Source organism: Trachurus japonicus, chromosome 14, assembly GCF_045865225.1.
Source record: "Trachurus japonicus isolate A0001 chromosome 14, Traja_1.0".
Lineage (NCBI taxonomy): Eukaryota > Metazoa > Chordata > Actinopteri > Carangiformes > Carangidae > Trachurus > Trachurus japonicus.
In genome coordinates this window covers 26578395-26600451 of record NC_140920.1, presented here as the reverse complement: position 1 = coordinate 26600451, position 22057 = coordinate 26578395, and the positions used below count along the sequence as shown (strand labels likewise).

The following is a 22057-nucleotide window of genomic DNA, read 5'->3' as shown; positions in this document are numbered from 1 at the left end:
AATTATAATTTATAATATTTTATCTCTCCAGGACTGCAGATAACGTCCATTGTGAATGCATGCAATAATAGCTAGCTAGCTATATATAAACCTAACCCTAAAACAACAACGACATTAAAAAAAAGACGCAAATGTGTAGGAACGTCACAAGTGAAGGTCTTGAAACCAAAGTGTTACTCAAGGAATAGTATTAACAAAACGAAGCACAGGTTTTGTTATTTATTTTATTTTTTTAAAAGTAACAATTTTCTCCAGACTCAGTGGATCAGTGTTGCCAGATATGACTGAGAAGAATCTTCCCTTGCAACAACAACTTAAAACCCATCAACAGAGGCAGCACCTGCTTACCACATGCCATTGCATGTATTCTCTACCATCTTGTAATTAATATGATGTAAAACAACAACAACAAAAAACATCTTGATACTAATTTTTTGTGAAGATTCGCATGCAAATATAAATGGGTTTATGGACTTGTAGCCTAATTGTAGGCGATAAATATGTGTAAGTCATACTGAAATTTAAAAAATATATATGTGTATCATAGCTGTTCTGATATAATTGTTCAGGGCTATTGCACAAATAAATTACCCTAAATATCTGGAATAAATACCAAGTGCCCAAACAATCGGGGTGTCCGAGCCCAGACGGGTTACGTGAAAGCAGCACGAGAACACGTGTGGAGCCTTCTGGAAAACGAACTCCCCTTTCGTTAGCGCCGAGCCCGAGCAGTGCAGCGGACCACCGGCGGTACTTTTTTACTTTTACTTCGCTGGCTGTGCTGCTTCGCCATGGCTGCCGTGAAAGCTCTGAACCCGAAGGCAGAGGTGGCCAGGGCCCAGGCCGCCCTGGCGGTTAACATCAGTGCCGCCCGGGGGCTCCAGGACGTGCTGAGGAGCAACCTGGGACCGAAGGGGACCATGAAGATGTGAGTGCTGATGGAGCCCTTTGTGCAGCACGCGTGCTCTGCTAGCCGCTAGCAGCTAGCCGCTAGCAGCTAGCCGCTAGCGCTAGCCTCAGCTCACCGGCAGCAGCCTAATCGCCCAGCCGGTCTTTCGCCACCTGGTTACACATTTATATATTTTGAAGTTGATATTTTTTAAATGTCGTAAAGCCTCCTCTGGTTTATTATTGTAGTGTTAAAGTGCTAAACCACAGTTTGAGCCCGCCGAGGCCTCCTGTTGCTAAACGGATAACGGATGTTCCCGGCGCACGCTGCCCTGCCCAGTCATCGTCCTGATCCGCTCAGAGGGAGCTAACCCCCCAGCTAACCCCCCAGCTAACGTTAGCACGTCGCTGTCAGCCGGCTAGCAGGGGATGCTAATGCTAAAACCGATTGAGTTTAACGTCAGACGTGAAAAAGGTGCAGTCAGTGATGATTTTAACGTCAACCGGTGTGGCTGATGAGCGACATCACGACCCCCACCCAGGTGGATTATAACAGGAAGTGCAGACAGATATTAGCAATACCTCTGCTTCTGTCAGTCAACACACTAAACTGGCTTTATACACAATGCATGTCTGATTTTCCTCTCCCCTGCGCTGACCATCTGTTGTATCGGTACAGTTAAGTAGCTGTCAGCAAGCTGCAGGGAAGGTACCTTGTTTCTGCTCAGCCAACTTTAACCCTTCCCCGCCTGTTTGCTCCACAGGCTGGTGTCTGGGGCAGGAGACATAAAGCTGACCAAAGATGGCAATGTCTTGTTACACGAGATGGTAAGGAAGCGTTGAGCTGTGAAATTATGCTGCCTAATAATCCTCCTGTGCTCATTTCTACTGTTTTCTTCACTGTCATAAAGTGGCCACACCCATTACATAATTTGTAAGTGTGTGTGGAGATGCTACCAAACCTGCTGGCACATCTTATGGCTAAATGATGTGCAAAACAATACATTTGTTATTGTGTTGCTAGGTTTGAGTAAATATTGCTTCACAAATTTGTTGTAGTATTAATTTTCCATTTTCATTGTAAAAATACAGAAAAAGTATAATTCTTTTAAGGTACTGGGTCAAACAAACAGGCTCCCTCACAGAGAACATTATAATGCTGGTTGCTAATGCCTCAGGTGCCAAAAACAGCCAATTTTAACTGTTTGTCTTTGACTGATTGCAATTTAAGTTTCCCTCTTGGGGTAATGAATTGAAGGCTGTTTGTCTGTCTCAAATGAATGAATGCAGACAAGGTCCTGTTTGCTGTTTGTGAAAACATTTTTTTTGAGTATTTCTGCCTTTGTTATAATTAAAAAAAACATTTGTATTTGACAATTGAAGGTATCAAACATGTATTACTCGTAACATATTGGGCCACAAAACCACTAATTGATCACAGGATATATTGATCTAAATTTTTTATACCTGCTTTGTATTGCATAACAACATAACACACTTACATTTAATTGATTTACATTTTTCTGCTTTTCTTTAACATTACAAAATTTGAGAAATGATCAGCGGATGATTGATTATTGCAGAAAATCATAAGTTGCAGCCCTTTGTTCCTCTTCTTCTGATATTGAAGGAGACATAAGCACCATAATAGCAGCCCTGGTTCTAATGCTTTTGCACCATTTTCTCCCCTTTTCAGCAAATTCAGCACCCAACAGCATCACTGATCGCTAAGGTTGCCACGGCACAGGATGACATCACAGGAGACGGAACAACCTCCAATGTCCTCATCATCGGTGAGCTGCTGAAGCAGGCCGACCTCTACGTGTCAGAGGTAAACAAGGAAAACTGCCAAGTCATTTTTAGTACTATTGTGAATGTTTGTTTTTTTTAAAACCTAACTTCTCATGTGGATTCACTATTTAAATCTGGATACATTTCTTTCTATAACTCACTGTGATTTCCTGCTGCAGGGTCTCCACCCAAGAATCATTGCTGAGGGCTTCGAGGCGGCCAAAGAGAAAGCCTTGGCTGTTCTGGAAGAGTTGAAGGTGACGCAGGAAATGGACAGAGAGACCCTCATCAATGTTGCACGCACTTCCCTCAGAACTAAGGTCCACGCAGAGCTGGCAGATCTGCTCACTGAGGTAAGACACCAGGGAGTCGAGCTGAGGGTCGGATAGAAACATTCCTATTGTAAAAGCTCCCGCTGCACTGACTTCACTGTTACTTTGTGTGACTATTGTGTGAATTAACTGCTTTATGTGTGTGTGTGTGTGTGTCTGCAGGCTGTAGTCGATGCTGTGCTGGCTATCGCTAAACCCAATGAACCCATTGACCTGTACATGGTGGAAATCATGGAGATGAAGCATAAGACCGACTGCGACACACAGTGAGTTTCAAGACAAACTTTGAGCACTTAATCCCTCTACCGATGGTGACGCCCAGACGTCTGAAGGTTGTTTCCTTTCCTCTGTCCCTCAGGCTGATCAGAGGTTTGGTGTTGGACCACGGTGCCCGGCATCCAGACATGAAGAAGAGGGTGGAGGACGCCTATGTGCTGACCTGCAATGTGTCTTTGGAGTACGAAAAGACGGAGGTCAACTCTGGCTTCTTCTACAAGAGCGCAGGCGAGAGGGAGAAGCTTGTGGCTGCAGAGAGGAAGTTTATCGAGGATCGTGTGCAGAAGATCATCGCCCTGAAGAACAAAGTCTGTCCCAACGGGGAGAAGGGATTTGTCGTCATTAACCAGAAGGTAGGACTGAAGATGATGGACTGCTGGAGACTTGCATGGATAGATATATTAACTCACTTAAAGGAATGGTGGGGATAGTAGGGATAGCCTCCGTAGCGTAGCTCTGAGCAGCTCGCGGTTCTGCTGTTCTAAAAACAGCTTGCACCGACAATTAAAGGTAAAGAACCTACTGCTATGACTATAGGTATTATGGAAATGAGCCAAGACTGTTGAACTATCCCTTTAAATTTCAGAAAGGGTTTTAAAACAGCAAATATAGAGAAATGGGGAGAAAAAATTTGTGAAATGAAGGATTTCAGTAAATTAATGGAAAATCTAGATAAACTAGAGCCAGTTCAGTTTTTGAAGGAGCACAGATCCGTCCATAGTTGCACGCTGAGACGTCTCTGGAGGGCAGAGAGTCAGATTGTCAGATGAGCTGGTGTCATGAAACTCTTTAGACCCAAATTACTTTTCACATCCAACAGAAATAAAGCACCACAGGAGACTGGAGCCAAGAGCTCATTTAGTCCCTGGTTGGGTTTTTGTTTGGTTTGTCAGGTTTGTCAGGTTAGGAGAAAAATGATCAGCTGTTCTGGCAGCATCGACTCATTTTAGTCGATGTTATGTCAGAATGACCTATCAGATTTTACATTAACTTTCTCAGGAATTCACTTAAGTCACACACTTTTTTTATGATGAGCTGCAGTCCCACAAAGTGCACAGTGAACACCCAGGGATGCCAGCGTGGCTCTCCCCGGTCACTTTCTGACTGTGCGACATTAAATCTGATCTGTACCTCTGCATTGGGAGAGCCCACTCCTCTCCTACATGTATTCAGCGGATCAGAATAATCTTCACATCTGAGTCTGATATGAGCACACAAGTGAGTCGTTGATCATCCTGAATGGAAGTTTGATCTCCTCGCTGTGATTTCTCCGTCATGTAGGGTATCGACCCGTTCTCCCTGGACGCCCTCGCCAAGGAAGGCATCGTGGCTCTGCGCAGGGCGAAGAGGAGGAACATGGAGAGGTAATGAAGATATTTTCTCTCTGATGATTTAAGTGGCTTTTTCTGTTAAGTGGAAATGTTGTCCTCTACTTTCTCAAAAGAAGGAAAAACAAAAAGCAACAACAGTGTGTTCTTCCATTGGCAGGCTCACCCTCGCTTGCGGCGGCATCGCCATGAATTCAGTTGATGACCTCACATCTGAGTGTTTGGGACAAGCTGGGTTGGTTTACGAGTACACACTGGTGAGTGTTTACCTCGCTCAGACTGTTTGTGTGTTTATTTGTTCTATAAATGATGAGGCAGAGCTGTTAACTGTCCCCAAACCTGTTTGCAGGGCGAGGAGAAGTACACATTCATCGAGAAGTGTGGGAACCCTCGTTCAGTCACCTTGCTGGTGAAGGGCCCCAACAAACACACCCTCACACAGATCAAAGATGCTGTCAGGGACGGTCTGAGGGCAGTGAAGAACGCCATCGAGGACGGTAAGACAGGACTCAGCCTGAAGCTGTGACTTGTCCTCTATCATTTCATCTCAACTTCTTTCGTGCTGAGATCATTTATTGTAGAATTAATAGATATTTGGTTTGTTTTGCCATCAACATTTTATTTGCACTTTTCCTTTAAAGCCCCAGTATGTAGGAATTCCCCCCATCTTGCGGTGAATTTGCATATCAGAACGTATTCTTGATGTTGCGTTCATGTGAAATCGGACAGACGTCAGACAGACAACAGACGCTGCATGTAACAGGATAAACAAGCTTCTATGTAAATATGTTGTCATGGTGATGTGGTATTGTTTACCTGACCCACGTTTTGCCGTCTTTCTCTGGTTGAGTAAAATGACATCCGGTTGGTTTGCAGACGGCCGACTGCACCTGAATGCAACATCAGTGCCTCCGTCCTTCCTCACACTACACAGTGATGACAGTTTTAACAGGCACTACCTCGAAATCTTTCACCCCAAGCCGACAGCTCCGCTGAGTTTCCGTGGTTACCTACGCTGCCACTGAACGTAAAAAATGGTGATGCAACATGGCCGCCTCGGTTCGGTGCGTCGCCCCCTTATGTAATTGTAACGACTTGTAACAACAACTCAATCTAAGGTACGAGAAAGCTTTCATTTGTATGCGGGTGTGATTCGACTTCAGTGAAATACGTATTTATGAAAGCAATATTTGATTTTTCTAATAAAAAGCCAAATAAGTTACACACTGGGGCTTTAACTCTAGATTTATAGTCAATAACCAAATTTACAACCCATTCTTTACTTCAGTCAATTCTCTTTATCCTGCTCATCTCTTATCTAATATCTGAAGTCAAGATGAGTTCATATCGTCTTTACTAAAGTGCAGTTGGTCTCATTTGCACAGCGAACACCCAAGGGTGCTCACACTGTGGCTCTCCCTGGTCTCTCATGTCTGTGCTACAGTGACTCTGGTCTTCTTCCTCTGCATTAGGAGAGTTTCAGTCCCTCCTACATGTATTCAGCTGACCAGAACAAACTCACTAAAGTGTCATTTCATTGGTGCTGGTCTCACTGTGCTGAGGGATTCCTCCTTTTGTTTTTCTGATGAGCCTCTTTTCATCTCCTCCTCTTCAGGTAGCGTTGTGTCTGGTGCAGGTGCGTTGGAGGTGGCAGTGGCAGACGCTCTGGTAAAACACAAACCCAATGTGAAAGGCAGAGCCCAGCTGGGAGTCCAGGCATTCGCAGACGCTCTGCTCGTCATCCCCAAGGTGAGGGACTCCTCTGTTGTGCTGCTGATGTCATCCCCGGTCCTCTACCGAACTTAAGAAAAATATTGAAGCTGATTTGTTGTCTGTTTGTGTTTAGCTGATCAATTATCATCTTCTTTTGTAGGTTTTGGCCCAGAACTCTGGCTACGACCCACAGGAGACTGTGCTGAAGCTGCAGACGGAGTACAAAGAGTCTGGTCAGCTGGTCGGAGTGGACCTCAGCACAGGTCAGAACCACAGCACGCTGTTGCATATGTTATCCCTTTTCTAAGACACTTACAAAACATCATGTAGCCTACACACTGTCGTACTGATGTCCAGCTGCATTACATTAGAAAATGACTCACCTGTCGCCAATCAGAACAACTGGACAGTAAAAACAGTTTGTTGTAAATTCACCTGCCTCATATGACAGAGGAACATGAACTGTCCTGCTCCTGCACAGCTCTGGTTGTCTTGTGCTGATAAGAGTTTAAGATTAATATTGTAGGCATGTTTATCTTTATTACACCTTTCATTTAACTTCTTTGTTTATTTGTAATGAACTCTGCATATTCATGAACATATAAAAAATTATTTGTTGAAAATATGCCAGATTTAGCTCAAGAGCTAATTTCCATCTGTAGTCCTATGGTCCACAAATAAAATTACATTTAAGGCAAAAACAGAACAAATGCTAAGCATAGTACAAATTCAATATGTGTCACAATGGTTACATCAGTCGGAAGGAACAAAAGGTGTAGAGATCTTAAAGTGCTTTTATCCAACAGTAAATTTCCTAATTGCTATTTGAGATTCACTAAAGTGCATTATCAGGCAGTGCTATTTTTAAAGTGCATGGAGTAAAGTGCCTACTGTTGTAAAGAAAAATAGAAAAAGAAAAAAAAACTACCCTTCATGTTCACAGAGCTGGTTTTACCATATCTAATGAAAACCTGTTGTCTTTCAGGGGAACCCATGGTGGCCGGCGACGCAGGTGTATGGGACAATTACAGCGTGAAGAAACAGCTCCTCCATTCATGGTGAGATGACGCTTCTCTAAACCTCACAGGACCAGTAGATTATTTACCATTGTCTTTGTTCTTCATCAACACATCTGTCTGCTTCTCTTCACAGCACGGTCATCGCCAGCAACATCTTGTTGGTGGATGAGATCATGCGAGCTGGAATGTCTTCTCTCAAAGGTTAAAGGTCAACAGAAGAAGCTGCAATCGTTTTTTCATACTCACAGGGATAGTTGTTTACCTTGATGGTCGAGTCAACGTGTTCCCGCTCCTGGCACTCTGAAGCTCCCCAGTCTGATGGACAGCCTGCTGTCAACACTGCGGCATCCATCACAGCGTCCGTCAGAAACCATTGTTATGCTAGTCATGGTCTTCTTTTTCATGGATTTGTCAACGCCTCTCTGATTGGTTTATTTATGAGATTTTGTTCAAAGCACTGACCTCTGCCACTCAGTTCTGTTTCTACCCATTAAAGGTTTTCTTGGCTCCTGAAAGAGTTGATTGAATTTTTTCTTCTGTGAAGAGTGAATTGATAATATCCTCCTCTGCTTAGAAGATGAATGCATGTACATGATGTATGTATGTTATGAACCACATCCACACTAAAACAATGACACAACTAGTGGTCGGATGAAACAAGTGCATTTACAGAAATACAACACTTATGGTACCAAGTGTTAATGTTTTCTGCCACTGCTATGCTCTAAGTCTTAGAGCAAAATATTTACCTGTATACTCCTCTAGAAGTATGAGCTTTAATTTACAGATCAAGTTACACATACAAAACTTACAGAATAAACTCATGAAATATCTGTTGAGTCATGGATGTTAGCTTTCACTTATCAGCTAATTAATGCAACTCAGGCTGATGTATCAGTAATCCAAATTGCTTTCTTCAATGTTGAAAACGAAATGTGACTGTTTAGCCTGACATAGTGCATCCTAATATGCCCTGCGATTGGATTTTATAACATGTCAGTTCAATCCAAAGTTAATGGTTTCTTTGACAAAGGTTCATTATCTTTTTTTCCTTCCTTTTTCAAATGTAAAACAGACATAACACAAAACATTCAAGTCGAGAAACGAACCCTTTAAAAAGAAAAAAAAAAAGGCGGAACCTTCCCTTCTATTTCCACACGGACCCTAATGATCGTTGCACCTTCTCCGTTGCGACCACGAAATGTGTCCGACAGCAAAAGGAGAACAATGTGTAGTTCACAGTGAAGTTTAGGAGCTGTCGCTGCCAGGTCTCTGGTACTGTAATGTGTAGTATAGACTTTATATCTAGTTGTGTTGTGTAACTGAGCGTTGGCTCAGACCGACGTGGTGAAAATGAACGTGATTGTCGCGTGCTGGATCTCTGCTGTGTGTTTACTGTCAGCTGCAGGTAAGAAGTCACTCTCCTGTGTGTTTCTGATCAGACCAACGAGAATGAATCCATATTAACATGTGACATTAACATGATCCACAGCAGCAGATGAGATGCTGAATATACCAGGAGGAAAGATGTTGATGGGAACCAGAGCAGCTGACGGGAGAGATGGAGAGTCACACACCAAGGAGGTCACAGTGGCGCCTTTTAAAATGGACAAATATCCTGTCACTAATGCGGATTTCAGGTAGTAAATATTTATACTTGATAAAATTATTGATGATATGTTGAAATATTATTCTAAAGCCACTGGTGTCGTCTCCACTTTCCACAGAGACTTTGTGAGAGCACAGAAGTACAAAACTGAAGCTGAGACCTTTGGCTGGAGTTTTGTGTTTCAGGACTTTGTGTCCGAGGAGCTGAAGAGCAAAGTCACACAGAAGATTGAGGTACTGGGAGGTTTTCTGCTCTAATCACAGGATGAAGCTGAAACTAATGTGCACTATACAGTACAGTCCTGTCTGTGTTACAACACATTCAATTTTAGGTAATAATAATAGATACGTAGGTCTTAAACTGCCAACTGTAATTTGACATTTCCTCGTCAACCATCAAGAGAAGTCTTTATACCTATGATCTCAGAGGATTTACCACAGGATGCAAACTCCTGTTAAACCTCCAAAACAAAGCTGAATATCCCTGGGCTGAAGGCTTTAGGCTTTTATTAGGTTTTTTGCTGGAGTTCATGAGCATCTGTTCAATGTGTTTTGAACCCCTAAAGTTTCGGGGTTCCCAACCTTTTTCTGGCTCTTGATCCCATTTTGACATCACAAATTCCTGGCGACCCCGCGATGATGTGCAGTCACGTGATCGCGGCCGTTTTATATGCTGCATTTTAATTCGATTTATATTTGAGAAAGTGAAAGTATAGATACAATTGTTTAAGATTGTGTGTGGTGTTTTTAATCATAATTTAAAAAAGAATAATAATTAGTTGAAAAAAAAAAATTACTAGACATTTCAAGCGACCCCATTTGAATTCCAGGCAACCCCATGTGGGGTCCTGACCCCAAGGTTGAAAATCACTGAACACTGGGCAGTGTTAAAGGGCTACACACTGTTACTTCTACACTGATGCCACCAGTCGACCTGTCAGTAGAGAACACCTGTTTGCCTCTGTGCCTTGTAAACCTCCACTGTTTTTCCAAAACTGTGAAGCGCTTTGCCTTGTGAATAACCTCCACTGTGACCTCACTGTTTCCCATCCAGTCTGCTCCCTGGTGGCTGCCTGTAGAGCGGGTGTTTTGGAGACAGGTGAGACCCCGTGTTTTGCCTTGGACTTGTAATTTCTTTCCCACCATATTCTGTGATCTCCCATCATGCCTCATTCACCTGCTACTCAGCCTGCAGGGCCAGGGTCAGGCATTCGGGAGCGCCTGGACTTCCCGGTGGTTCAGGTGAGCTGGAATGATGCTCAGGCCTTCTGCCAGTGGAGGGGACAGAGACTGCCCACTGAGGAGGAGTGGGAGTGGGCTGCACGTGGGGGGCTGCAAGGTACACTTTTTAATATACACTGAATATAGAACGTGTAGAATATTAAGTGGGGTCCAGAACTATATACTGCATTTGGTTAGTATAATAACTATTATAATAATATAGCTTTGTACAATTTTGACAGTTAGTTTGTATCGGCTCTTGACCTCCACCAATGTCTTCATGTCTTCACAAGTAAAAGAGGAGAGAGAGGAATTAGTTTCCATCACCACCTAACTCAATAATTATATGATAATAATAATAATAATAATAATTTGTATTTAATTTTCTGTGCTCTTATCTCCTCCCTGTCTGTTGTGTTTCAGGTCGGACCTATCCATGGGGAAACAAGTTCCAGGCCAACAGAACCAACCTGTGGCAGGTCAGACCACTACAGTAATGCATATATGCATGAGCATTAGCACAGTATACTGTATATAGTAATCCTCATAAGAAGCAGTAACAAGAGATTCACTGCAATGTTTCTGTAAAAAAAGTGCTATCATTATCATGTGATAGTTTTCCATTCATGTCTACATAAGATGATTGGATTTTCTTAGGTCTGAGTTATATAAGACCCATATCTAAATGTAATTGTGTTGTTTTAAAACAGCAGGGGTCACTCTAGTAAAACACACACACACACACACACAAAAAAAGTTGAAATCAGTGGGCAACAAATTTCTTATTGAATTTTTATCTATGTCCTCCAGTCTCAGGCATCAGCAAAGAAAAAAAGGAGCAAACACCATTTTCCTTCACAGCAGGCAGGACAGGGTTAATGATTTGTCACCAAGCAGTGACTGAGTATGTGGTGAAAGCAAGGGGGCAGTTGTCGGTCTGAGAAGTGAAGCTCACTTCCGCGTTCAAAAAACTGCAATCCCCTCGACTTCCTCTGGGGGCTGGTGTCAGAAGGGAGCATTCCCCATAGACCCCCGTGTTAAAATCGCCGACTTTACATCCTCAGTAAACATGTTAAAAGCCTGGTGTCAGAACGTTTTTTCGTCTCAACCGATAGTTTCTACCCCCGCACACACTCTGAGGGGGGTGAATTCTGGCCAATTAGGGCGCGGAAACGTTGAGTGACAGGTCCGAGCAGCTCCGTGGACAGCTGCTTCGAGGCCAGTGGGCGGGTTCTCGGCCGGCCAATCCAACATGGCGCTGTTCAGGCCGCCATAATTTTATTTGAGTCACAAAAACGACTCCCCAAAACCAATGGGTGACGTCACGGACGCTACGTCCATTCTTTTTACAGTCTATGGGTGAAAGCCAAACAGAACAGCAGAACCATGGTTTAGGTGTGATAGTTAATTGCTGTAGTTCCCATTAAAGTCAGTGCTGTGCTTGTTTTCCTACTTGGTCCTGAAATTACAATTAAAATGTTCAGTTGTGTCGCTGAAGTCATGAGAAGAAGTGAGTTTCTGAAACATTTGTCGCTTTGTAGTTGTGCTTTGTAATAACTAGTGTTTCTTGTCTGTATCATAGGGATCGTTTCCAGATGGAGACGCTGCAGAGGATGGTTACCATGGCGTCTCTCCTGTCACAGCATTTCCCCCTCAGAACAGCTATGGTATCTGACCTTTGAAATAACACGAGTGAAACTGTCAATAGTGTTGTGTAGTTCGCGAGTGATTCGTTCGAAGGAACGAATTATTTAAGTGAACGTACTGACTAGAATCACTTCCTGACCTGATTCGTTCCTTTCTCAGTTCAGTAGTTGAGCTCAGCAGCAGCGTGCAGGCCGACAGTGGAACTGCTGTGTGGTCTGTGAATCACTGAATCACTTGCGAATCTGGTGGCGGAGACTCTCGTTGCGAGGGAACGGTGCATGTTCAGTGATGCGTTCACTGACAGTCGGGACTGAGAGCTCCAGTTCACTCTCTGTGCGCGTCGTTCACTGACAGTCGGGGCTGAGGGCTCCAGTTCACTCACTGCGCGCGTGGTTCACTGTACTGGGGACTGAGCTCCAGTTCACTCTCTGTGCGCGTCGTTCACTGTACTGGGGGCTGAGGCCGCCCATTCACTCCGTGTCGTTCGTGAACGTACTGACGCGGTGATTCAGGTTCGCGCTGCCACTCGCTCACGAACCTACTGCAGACACACAGAACTGCTGCTGAGGACGTGATTCAGGTTTGCGCTGCCACTCACTCACTCATGATTCGCGTACCTACTGCAGACACAGAGAACTGCCGCTGGGGAAGCTGTTACTCAGTCACTCACTGGTGATTCGCGAACCTGCACCAGAGAACTGCTGCTGCAGACGTGATTCAGGTTCACATACTGTGCTGAATGTGGCGAATGACGACGACTGTAACGTCTGACGGGGGGGAGAGTGATTCGGTGAACGAATTTTTTGAACGACTCATTTTAAGGAACTGATTCTAGTGATTCAGTACAGGCAAAAGAACTGCCGATCCCATCACTAACTGTCAATATTATAAGCACTGCGCTGTAACAGAGATCTAAGTAAAAGGTTATTTTTGCTGCAGACTTCTTGATATTATAAGAATGCCTTTATTTTTATTGAAGATAAGACTATTATGAAGTTGCTTGTGCCTGCAGGACTGTACGACATGATGGGAAACACATGGGAATGGACAGCCACGCCCTTTCCTGGAGCACAGCCAATGTTTGTCCTGCGTGGCGCCTCCTGGATCGACACGGTGGACGGTTCAGCCAATCACAAGGCTCGGGTCACAACCAGGTAGGTTAATGAATAATAACTCAAAGACTGTTTAGAGAGACTACAGAGCAACAGAGCAGCAGTCCTGAGGGTTGTGATTGTGTGTCCTGCAGGATGGGCAACACTCCTGACTCCGCCTCCGATAACCTGGGCTTCAGGTGTGTCGCCAACAATGGACAAGACAAGAAGAAAGACAAACCAGAGCTGTAGCAACAGACAGGAAGTTTACAGACAAACAGGAATATTAAGGACAGTAGTGTTCATCTGGATCAAGTGTTTGTTTGACCCAGGTGTTAATAATGGATGGATTATTGATGGATTATTAATGGATCTAATGACTTTCAAGCCGAGAAAGAACAGGACAGCGGTAATGGACCAATGAAATCTTAATGACTAAGATTAAAGATGAATGAACGATGATACTAACAGATTGTAGGAACAAACTTTCTCCTGTGGAGAGCTTAGATTTGTTTTTATTGAATTTGATAAAGGACAAAAAAAAAACATTACAGATAGATAGCATTAATAAATAAATGAACTTTTTCTCACTAAATGACTCCTCTTCTTTTTTTAATAACGTTGTAGCGCACACTAGACTAATAATCAAAAAGATACTGGAACTGACACAGTTTATTGACTGGATGGAAGAAGTAGGACACTGACAGTCGGTGCTGGTGTTTGTCCCTCCACATGCTGAGATCCATCTTTTGTTGTTGTTTTATGTGACTGGAGAGTAAATTGGTCTGTTGGTTTAGTGACAGGATCCTCTAATCCTGTCTTTGTCTTTGTGTTTACTTTCTCATGGCGAGTGGCCGGTCGAGCCCACTGAGTCTGTTAAACACCACAGATAAAGTGTTTCTATAAGCGTTTGTTTGAGTGGAGAGCCGCTGTCAGACTGAGCCTCGTCTCTGTGCTGGAGATGACCTCACACACACACACACACACACACACACACAGTGTACTGTTTGTTAGCGACACATTGTCAAACACTTTCACATGGCAACGTCAGAACTGTCACTTTTGTTCTTGTAACACAACATAACACAACAGCAGCACAGTGTGACAGTTTATATAACAACAATTTCTACCTTGGCTCCACAGCTCTGTGTCTGTCTCACTGCATCTGAACATCCTGATGTTACCTTGTTTTGTTTTTAAAGATATTTTGGGGGGAATTTTTGCCTTTAATTGACAGGATAGTGGAGAGTGACAAGAAAGTGGAGAGAGAGAGAGAGAATGGGGGGATGACACGCAGTACAGATCGGCACAGTCAGGAGGCAAACCAGCCATCACTGCATCAGGCATTGTCAACATGACAACATGCTTTTAACCAGTCGCCACCGAGCAGCTCTCAACACCCCGATGTCTCACTGAGCTCCTCCACTGTTCACATGAAGCACAGTTTCCCAACAAAATGTAGCCATATAATGTGAGCGTATTCCATAATATATTTGATTTGTTAACTAATCTCTGAAATTGCAACTCAAGATTTATATTTAAACGTGTACTGAAAAAGAAAGAAACAATAAAATTAGAGGGATGTGTGGATTTTAGTGTAACATACAGTTTGGACATGTGGGGACATTGAAACTGGCTCTGTCTAACTGCAACATTCAACTGCCACCACCTCTAAAGCTCACAAATGAATGAGTATAAATACTTCACTATTACTTATTTAGTCAAAATATTTCTTACACATAAACCACTTGGTACTGCAAACCAACTCTTGATAAGTATGGTCATCTCTGCTGGCAGTTTTGCTACATTCAGTCAACAATAGTAAAGTCACAGCTGTAAAAACAAAATAAAAGTCATTTCTCTGTTTTACCAGGAATTATCATGTTGCTGCACTGTTTATTTTCTAGGCTAAGTCAGTGTCTGCACTTTACATCTGAAAAAATAGTCCATCACATAATCTCATATTAAAGCATTAATTACTGTTGCAGCGCAGCCTTGGGGGCAGAATAATAGATTGACTTGATTAAATCACTTAAAGGAGACATATTATGCCCCCTTTCCACAAATTAAAATAGTTCCCAGGTGTCTTAAAGACATGTCTGTGACATGCTTTGGTCAAAATACCCCAAGGATCAAACATCACAGCTCTTTTCATCCTCTCAAAACAGCCCTGTTCAGAACCGCTGGTTTCAGTGCCTGTCCCTTTAAATGCAAATGAACCGCTGCTTGCCCCGCCCCACCCCTTCTACTGGTACCAGGTAGGGTGTTATGCAAATTAGAATCCTAGTTACATCACTTCGAAGACAACTGAGGGAACAGCTTTTTTTGTCAATTCTCACATTTTGGAGGTTGGAAGAAAAGCTTAAAAAAGTGATATTTCCATATTATGTCCCCTTTAATGATACGTCTGCACCACATAAGAGTAACAACGCAACAGCATGTGATCCCAGAACAGGCAGGGTTTGTTACTGTACATACTTTGATTAGGCAGGTCCCAAATTACTATTACAATATTGAAGGTAATGATGGAGAACAGAGAACCAATCAGCATGCAGCATTATGACGCTATGACGCACTGTGGGTCCACTTGCTTGAACTGTGTTTTTGAAGCACAGAGGATAGAGCACAAGGAATTATGGGACATTATGCAAAGTTGAGGCTTTATTTCCACACATCACAACTGTGAACCACCGTGACACAGCATCACATTACAGAGAGCAATTTCAGTAGTCCGACGATGTAAAACTGACGGAACACCGTGGTGAGGAAATGAGCAGGAAACATTTTGTTTAATTGACAGTAAGATGTTTGATAATTGTGGTGCGGCTCTGTCGTTATGCTTTTATCTGCTGCCTTCAAATCAAATCATCTCCCATCTGTCTGTGAATAATGAATTAAACCAACCGGCAGGCACCAGCCAGTATTCAGTTATAAACAGGATGTGCCAATGACTCATCACTGATCATGTATGTAGGACGTTTGTTACCAAAAAATTACCCAACTAGGAGGAAAGACTGCCTGTATTTTCCCCAAAGCATTTGTATTCTAAAAATAAACCAGTGACTTATGTTGTGGTTTTTTCACACTGGCTTATTTTTATAAGCATCAACTTGTCTTTGTTAAATTACCCTTGACACTAATTATAAATGAAACTGCCAGTCTAAGTGGGGTTATCTGCGTCAAGCCTGAACAATGTGCTGGTGCCACAAGGTGAAAAGCCCTCCCCTTCTTTTTGTTGCCCTGCAGCTCTGGTATGTTTGCGCGTCATGTGTTTGCGCAGTGCTTGAAAAGGAGGAAGAAGAAGCCAGACGGACCACGTGAAGCCAGCAAGCCTGTGGTGACATCACATCATGTCATGTCGTGTCCCTGTGAAGACGCACGCCGTTCAGGAAAAACCAGTTTGGAGACATTCAGAGAGTCGGTGTCATCCTCCCTCCTCCTGACCTGTGTGTGTGTTCGTCTTTCATCTACAGCTCTTTAATGAACACAGTCTTCTTCCAGCATCTGCAGGTGGTTTCATTGACTCTGTTTTCTGCCTGAGACTTTCACCAAGACCATGGACTACTCTCAGCCGTTCTCAGTCCTCAACGAGAGGCTGAGACCACGAGTCACCTCCAGCGAGCAGCTCTACTCCTCTCTGAGCCGACTGGAGGACAGACAGATGGGCTCTCTCAGGAGCAGGTTCACGTCTTACCGGACCACGGTCGTCCCGGCAGAGCCAGAACCAGAACCAGAGCTGGAGCTGGAGCAGCCCGAGCAGGAGGATCTGGACTGTGACAGCCTGGGAGAAGGAAGCTGTGCCGATCTGATGCCCGGCAGCAGCTCGATCCTCATCACTCAGCTGAATCTAAAAGATATGAGTGAAGAGGAGCTTGCTGAGGAGGACAATGTGTCCACACTCTCTGAGGAGAAAGACACTCCAGGCGATCTGAGCACAGAGGGGTCCAGGGACTCCCCGGTGACAATCTGTCTGACCGGTGAAGATGGGAACCAGAGCTTCATTAATGGGACCATACCAGACCTGCTGAAGAACGGCAGGCCGCTCAGCAGACGCAGGACACTGGGACATGTCTCAGAGACGGTGGGATGACAGTCTGTCTATTTATATGTATATATAAATTGTAAAATTGCATATTTTTCTAAAGTTGAAGGAGAAAGTGTTGTTTATATCTGTCTGGGACAGGTTGGTGAGACAGTGAGAGAACCTGTTATACAGGGAGGAGACTGTCTCAACTGTCATGCAGAAATATCTCACACTTGAAGCAAGTTAAAAATGCAGCTGAGGAAATCTTGTCCTACAGCATAAAGAGCTGTGATCACACCCTGACGGCTCGGTGCAGATCACCTGAGCATCTTTTATGATTCGACACTGAGACTCTTTATCAGCTGATGAGGACGGGACTTGATTTGTGATGAAGGCTGCAGACACGGAGGCAGCGTTAGTGGGAAATAACTCCTCGCACTTTGAGTCAACAGCTTTCATTTGACTGTTATCTCGGTGTGTTTCTGTGAATGTGTTTGCAGAGTGTGTGTGTGTGTGTGTTTGTGTGTTGAACAACACCTCAGCCGGTACGACTGGATTTCTTATCCACAGTTTCACCCAGGAAACTAGATTATCAGTTTCTGTTTACATTGTGTAAAATGTCATGAGGTGGTGCTTTCAGTGGTGTGTGTGTGTGTGTGTGTGTGTGCGGGCGTGCAGTTATTTGCACAACAAAAACAAAACAAAAAAAGTAAAAGTGGTGCTGTTCTAATGTGCTGATGTGATATTTACTGTGTGCAGCTGAATGAGGTCCGCAGGGAAGTGGAGCTGTCGCGGAGACGCAGCATCAAGCTGAAGGCCCAGGTGGACAAGCTGCAGGAGAGCAGGGACGGACCGGGCTGGAGCCAACACAGAGAGAGGGTAAAGGTCACACAACACAGCACCGCTATACACCCCCCCCCCACCTCTGCAAGGATCATCAGCATTTATTTCTGCCCGTCTCTTCCTCAGGTCACAGACGAGGTCCTGTCGGTTCTGCGGCTCCTGCGCCCGCTGACCGAGCCTGAGTCCAGCTCACCTGAACCCTCCGCCGGGGACAAGCGGCTGGACGCTGCGCTGGCCCAGCTGCAGAGCGTGGCCCGTCAACTGGCCATCAGCCACACCAAACAGGTGACAGAGAGCTGCTGCACCCACATGCACTCTGATAAAGCTGCTCACGCTCTGCCTGCAATCTCAGTTTGAATTTATTCTAGTGGGCAGAGGAGTGTTTGTTTTTCACATCCTTGTAAAACAAAACAAAACAAAACAAAACAAGGCAAAGGTCAGAAATGATTTAAATCAATTCTGATTTACAACTTATATGCAAAATCTGACCATATAAGCTCAATACAGATACAAGGAGCTTCCAACCAGCAAATCAAACACAGAATAATTTACCCAACTTGGTAACACTTTATTTGACGCCTTTCTCTATAACACATAACCATACTTGTAGTGAGTTATAATGCAGTTACAGCACTGTATAAGTTATAAACACTTATACATGACCAGAATGCTTTGTAACAATAATTATAACACACTATAAAACATTTTATCATGACTTATAAGGTCAGGTATTATAATACATTGTAATTGTTAGTAACTCGCTGTCAATGCCCACATCATCATAAATATTGTTATTATTGACTTATAAACGTATATAACCATCATCATAAACACATAAGGCACAACATAAGGCTTTATAACAATAAGCATAACACATTATAGAGCATTGTAACTCTATTATAATACTTGACCTTATAAGCCATTATAAAATGCTCTATGATGTGTTATGCTTATTGTTATAAAGTGTTTATAATGATAGTTATACACATTTATAAGCCAATTACAACACATTATAACTATATTTATAATGCATTATCGATGTGGTCATTGTCAGTGAGTTACTAACAATTCTAACGTTATAAGTCATAAGACATAAGATCTTATAATTCATGATAAAATGCTTTATAGTGTGTTGTGATTATTGTTATAAAGCATTATGATCATTTACGAGTGTATAACTATAGTTGTACAGTACAGTGCTATAACTGAATTATAACTCATTATAAGTATGTTATAATGGGTTATAGAGGTAGGTGTCAAATAAAGTGTTACCATGAACTTTTAACATGTAGGACAGGAATTTATTATGTCAGAAAGGTAGGTAAATATTAGAAACCCTATAGTTTGGATGCCTTTGTGTTGATAGTTATGCACATGTGACAAAAAGGAGTCATAATGACACATCTTCCCCTAATTTCCCCACCTCACTGTAAAAGCTTAGCTATGTGGTCTGACAGGTTCACAGGTGACAGTATCAGTCATCTGGGTCTGTGTGGTATTTTCTGTGTGTCAGATAAAGTCCTGACGTGTGTGAGTGACAGTGTGATTAAATCTGAATCCTGGAAGCATTAATGAAAAGAAAACATAACCGGTCTCCTCTGTTTTCTCGTCAAAGGAGGTCAAAGGTGGAAAAGGAAAAGGAGAGGAGGACAGCGCTGTCCTGCAGCAGGCTCTGCGGGACAGAGACGAAGCCATAGAGAAGTGAGTGACGCTCAGCTCTGAGGAATCAATGAATCAAGATTTAAAGATAAAAAAGGAAGTTGGGAAACATCTCCAGACTACTGAGAAATGTGTCATTCTTTCCGTTACGTAGGAAGAAAGCGATGGAGGACGAGCTGCTGCGTAGCAAGACGGACATGATGACGCTGAACAACCAGCTGCTGGAGGCCGTGCAGAAACGCCTGGAGATGTCGCTGGAGCTCGAGGCCTGGAAGGTAAACAGGACCTAAAGGTTTCATCTTTAACAGAGACACAAACATAAAGAAAAACACTGAAAAACTAAGAGGTGTGACCGAGTGCATGAAAACATCACACTGAGCAAATTAGAGACGGTGGAAAAATGTGAAGATAAGAGACTCAGCCAGTATAGAAAAGTAGGACACTCACATGTGAGGAACACACACACACACACACACACACACACACACACACACACACACACACACACACACACACACACACACACACACACACACACACACACACACACACACACACACCTAATTAGTGTTAAATACACTATGATAATGTGTTGGGTCGTGAAACACACACAAAGTATAATTAAAATTCACGTGCACACACACAGATATACACACACAGGACATGCAGTGTAGAGCCAGTTGGTGTGTTGCCACGGCGTCCTGGCCTCAGGCCCACATGTTCATCTGGTGATGCTCGGCTCCCCGCTGCGTTAAACTGAGACCTGGTGAGAGCAGCGGAGTCTGAGTCACCTGCTCTGCTGCACAGAGACAGGTTATGTGTAGGATCTCAGTTTGCTGTGGTGTTTTAAATTCTATCCTGTAATTAACAAAAAATATTCTGATACTTGTGATTGTAATTTATAGTGTTTTTCTGGGTTTCGGCTATTGGAGGAAGGTGGATGATGGAGTCAGTGTGACATCCTGACGTTCTTTCAGATAATATGTACCTGCCTCCTACTGCCTCAGTGAATCTTATATTTCACCCAGTACTTTCTTGGAGTCTTCCTCTTTAACATCTGCATTTATATTATTTATAATATATTATTACCTTGAATAAAAGAGGCAAAGCAAAAGATTTGTGTTGAGATATAGAAAAAAAATAAAAATCATACTAAATCAGTGGAATAATTTTCACTATGATTAAAGGGATAGTTCAACATTTTTGGCAAATTTACCTATTGACCTGCTCAGAGCTCTGCTACAGTGGCTCATGGGATTTTTTGGTTTCCCTCATCAAATCAAATACACAATCATCAAATACACAATCCAACAACTACTGTGACCTGTACATTCACCACGCTATGAGATAATAACGGAACGTTGTACAAGACGGAGTTGTTTTCAAGGTAAATTAATGCAAAATCGCTGATGCACGTTCCCGTCGGGGTCAGTTTTTCCACAAACAGTCTCTGCATTTGCCTCGAAAACAACTCTCATAATGTTCTGTTGAACTATGCCTTTAACAAACACAAATGATTCATTTTAATTACTATGAACTCATCCATAATACATAAATAGCAAATTCATTTGTTTGTCATAATGGACATGATAATGTTTGTAAAATAGATGACAGAGAGCCATGGGGATAGCAGATCCTTGTTTTAAATTCATCTTGCATTGAAAGGGGGAAAAAATATATTGATATGTATTTGATGTGACATCCTCCTCTGCAGACTCTCCCTGGCTTTACTTTTTCAGTATTTCTCGTGCTGTAACATCCTGCTTGTTTTCGTTGATTTGTCACAGGAGGACTTTCAGCTGATTCTCCAGCAGCAGGTCAGGGCCCAGCAGGAGGCGGAGCAGGCCCAGAAGAAGCCGTCCCGAGGCCTGGGGCTCCTGAGGAGAACCAACAGACCGCTTCAGAGGCCGTCCAATTTCCCTTTGCCTACACCCACCCTTCCCACCACCAACTCAAACCAAATCTTCATGCCCAGAGCTGCGGTTCCTGCCGCTCCAGCTCCCAGCACGCCTCCTGCTGCCCAACGGACCTGGAGGGACAAGCTGAAGAGGGGCAGGACCAGTCGTCCAGGAGACGAGACAGAGTCTCACATGGACGACGGCTTCCAGTCTGTATCCCTGGACTGAAGCAGCGGTAACTTTGCACTCCTGTACATTGCTTATGATGCACAAGCTCCAGACAAAATGTGTTTGGCCTCATGTCGATTGGTTGTTTTCAATTGAGCTTCACTGAGCAAAAACGGTGCAGTTTGTCAGTAGAAGGCTGTGTGATGTGAAGTATGATGTGGACACTGGATCATCTGGATTTTACATTGAAGTGGGGTCAGATCATCTTTGAAGAGAAACCATATCCAAGTTTTTATTAGTGCAATAATTAGTGTAAACAGAGGCGAAACATCTGGAGGAGCCCTGAAGGAACACGTCCTGGATCTTTGACTTTAATGTAAATTAAACATAACAACTGATTATGAACGAGCCATGTATTTGTTTAAAACTGTTTACACTTGATCTCTTGAATATTGTTTGTTGTCATACTGTAAATAAATGAAAAGCAAATACAAAAGCTTTTATCTCTCACTGAGTTTATTTAGTCATTGCTGCACCTTATCAAGATTCAA

General features: G+C 43.2%; 3 protein-coding genes and 1 non-coding gene across 5 annotated transcripts; all 4 read left to right on the top strand.

Moving 5' to 3' along the window:
• The first annotated feature begins 704 nt into the window (after positions 1-704).
• On the top strand, positions 705-7862 carry cct6a (chaperonin containing TCP1, subunit 6A (zeta 1)). The gene is made up of 13 exons (XM_085798663.1): positions 705-928; positions 1653-1716; positions 2585-2719; positions 2859-3032; positions 3174-3277; positions 3370-3640; positions 4569-4651; positions 4776-4872; positions 4965-5112; positions 6231-6364; positions 6489-6591; positions 7314-7386; positions 7481-7862. Exons 1-13 carry the CDS (start codon positions 792-794, stop codon positions 7551-7553), a joined length of 1596 nt encoding a protein of 531 aa, XP_085654789.1. The 5' UTR covers positions 705-791; the 3' UTR covers positions 7554-7862.
• On the top strand, positions 4338-4475 carry LOC146974939 (small nucleolar RNA SNORA22). The gene has a single exon (XR_015037660.1). It is a non-coding gene; the product is annotated as a small nucleolar RNA SNORA22 (small nucleolar RNA).
• A 681-nt stretch (positions 7863-8543) lies between the features above and the next one.
• On the top strand, positions 8544-13318 carry sumf2 (sulfatase modifying factor 2). Of its 2 annotated transcripts, none has more exons than XM_085798662.1 (9): positions 8544-8755; positions 8843-8987; positions 9075-9189; positions 10010-10054; positions 10144-10294; positions 10600-10655; positions 11759-11843; positions 12836-12977; positions 13070-13318. In XM_085798662.1, the coding sequence occupies exons 1-9, from the start codon at positions 8701-8703 to the stop codon at positions 13164-13166; spliced, it is 891 nt and encodes a 296-aa protein (XP_085654788.1). In that variant the 5' UTR covers positions 8544-8700; the 3' UTR covers positions 13167-13318. The 2 variants fall into 2 exon arrangements, with proteins under 2 accessions (XP_085654788.1, XP_085654787.1); XM_085798661.1 differs by having other exon boundaries at positions 8840-8987.
• A 2941-nt stretch (positions 13319-16259) lies between these two features.
• Positions 16260-21998, top strand: bicdl2l (bicaudal-D-related protein 2-like). Its single transcript, XM_085798658.1, has 6 exons — positions 16260-16995; positions 17698-17817; positions 17908-18066; positions 19397-19482; positions 19595-19715; positions 21228-21998. The coding sequence occupies exons 1-6, from the start codon at positions 16471-16473 to the stop codon at positions 21564-21566; spliced, it is 1350 nt and encodes a 449-aa protein (XP_085654784.1). The 5' UTR covers positions 16260-16470; the 3' UTR covers positions 21567-21998.
• The last annotated feature ends 59 nt before the right edge of the window (positions 21999-22057 follow it).

Coding starts and splice junctions, on each gene's coding strand:
- cct6a (XM_085798663.1), top strand. CDS start 792: ATGGCTGCCGTGAAAGCTCTGAACCCGAAGGCAGAGGTGGCCAGGGCC. Junction 6,365..6,488: donor CTCTGCTCGTCATCCCCAAG/GTGAGGGACTCC, acceptor CTTCTTTTGTAG/GTTTTGGCCCAGAACTCTGG. Junction 7,387..7,480: donor AAACAGCTCCTCCATTCATG/GTGAGATGACGC, acceptor TTCTCTTCACAG/CACGGTCATCGCCAGCAACA.
- sumf2 (XM_085798661.1), top strand. CDS start 8,701: ATGAACGTGATTGTCGCGTGCTGGATCTCTGCTGTGTGTTTACTGTCA. Junction 9,190..10,009: donor AAGTCACACAGAAGATTGAG/GTACTGGGAGGT, acceptor TTTCCCATCCAG/TCTGCTCCCTGGTGGCTGCC. Junction 12,978..13,069: donor AAGGCTCGGGTCACAACCAG/GTAGGTTAATGA, acceptor TGTGTCCTGCAG/GATGGGCAACACTCCTGACT.
- bicdl2l (XM_085798658.1), top strand. CDS start 16,471: ATGGACTACTCTCAGCCGTTCTCAGTCCTCAACGAGAGGCTGAGACCA. Junction 17,818..17,907: donor GGAGCCAACACAGAGAGAGG/GTAAAGGTCACA, acceptor TCTCTTCCTCAG/GTCACAGACGAGGTCCTGTC. Junction 19,716..21,227: donor TGGAGCTCGAGGCCTGGAAG/GTAAACAGGACC, acceptor GATTTGTCACAG/GAGGACTTTCAGCTGATTCT.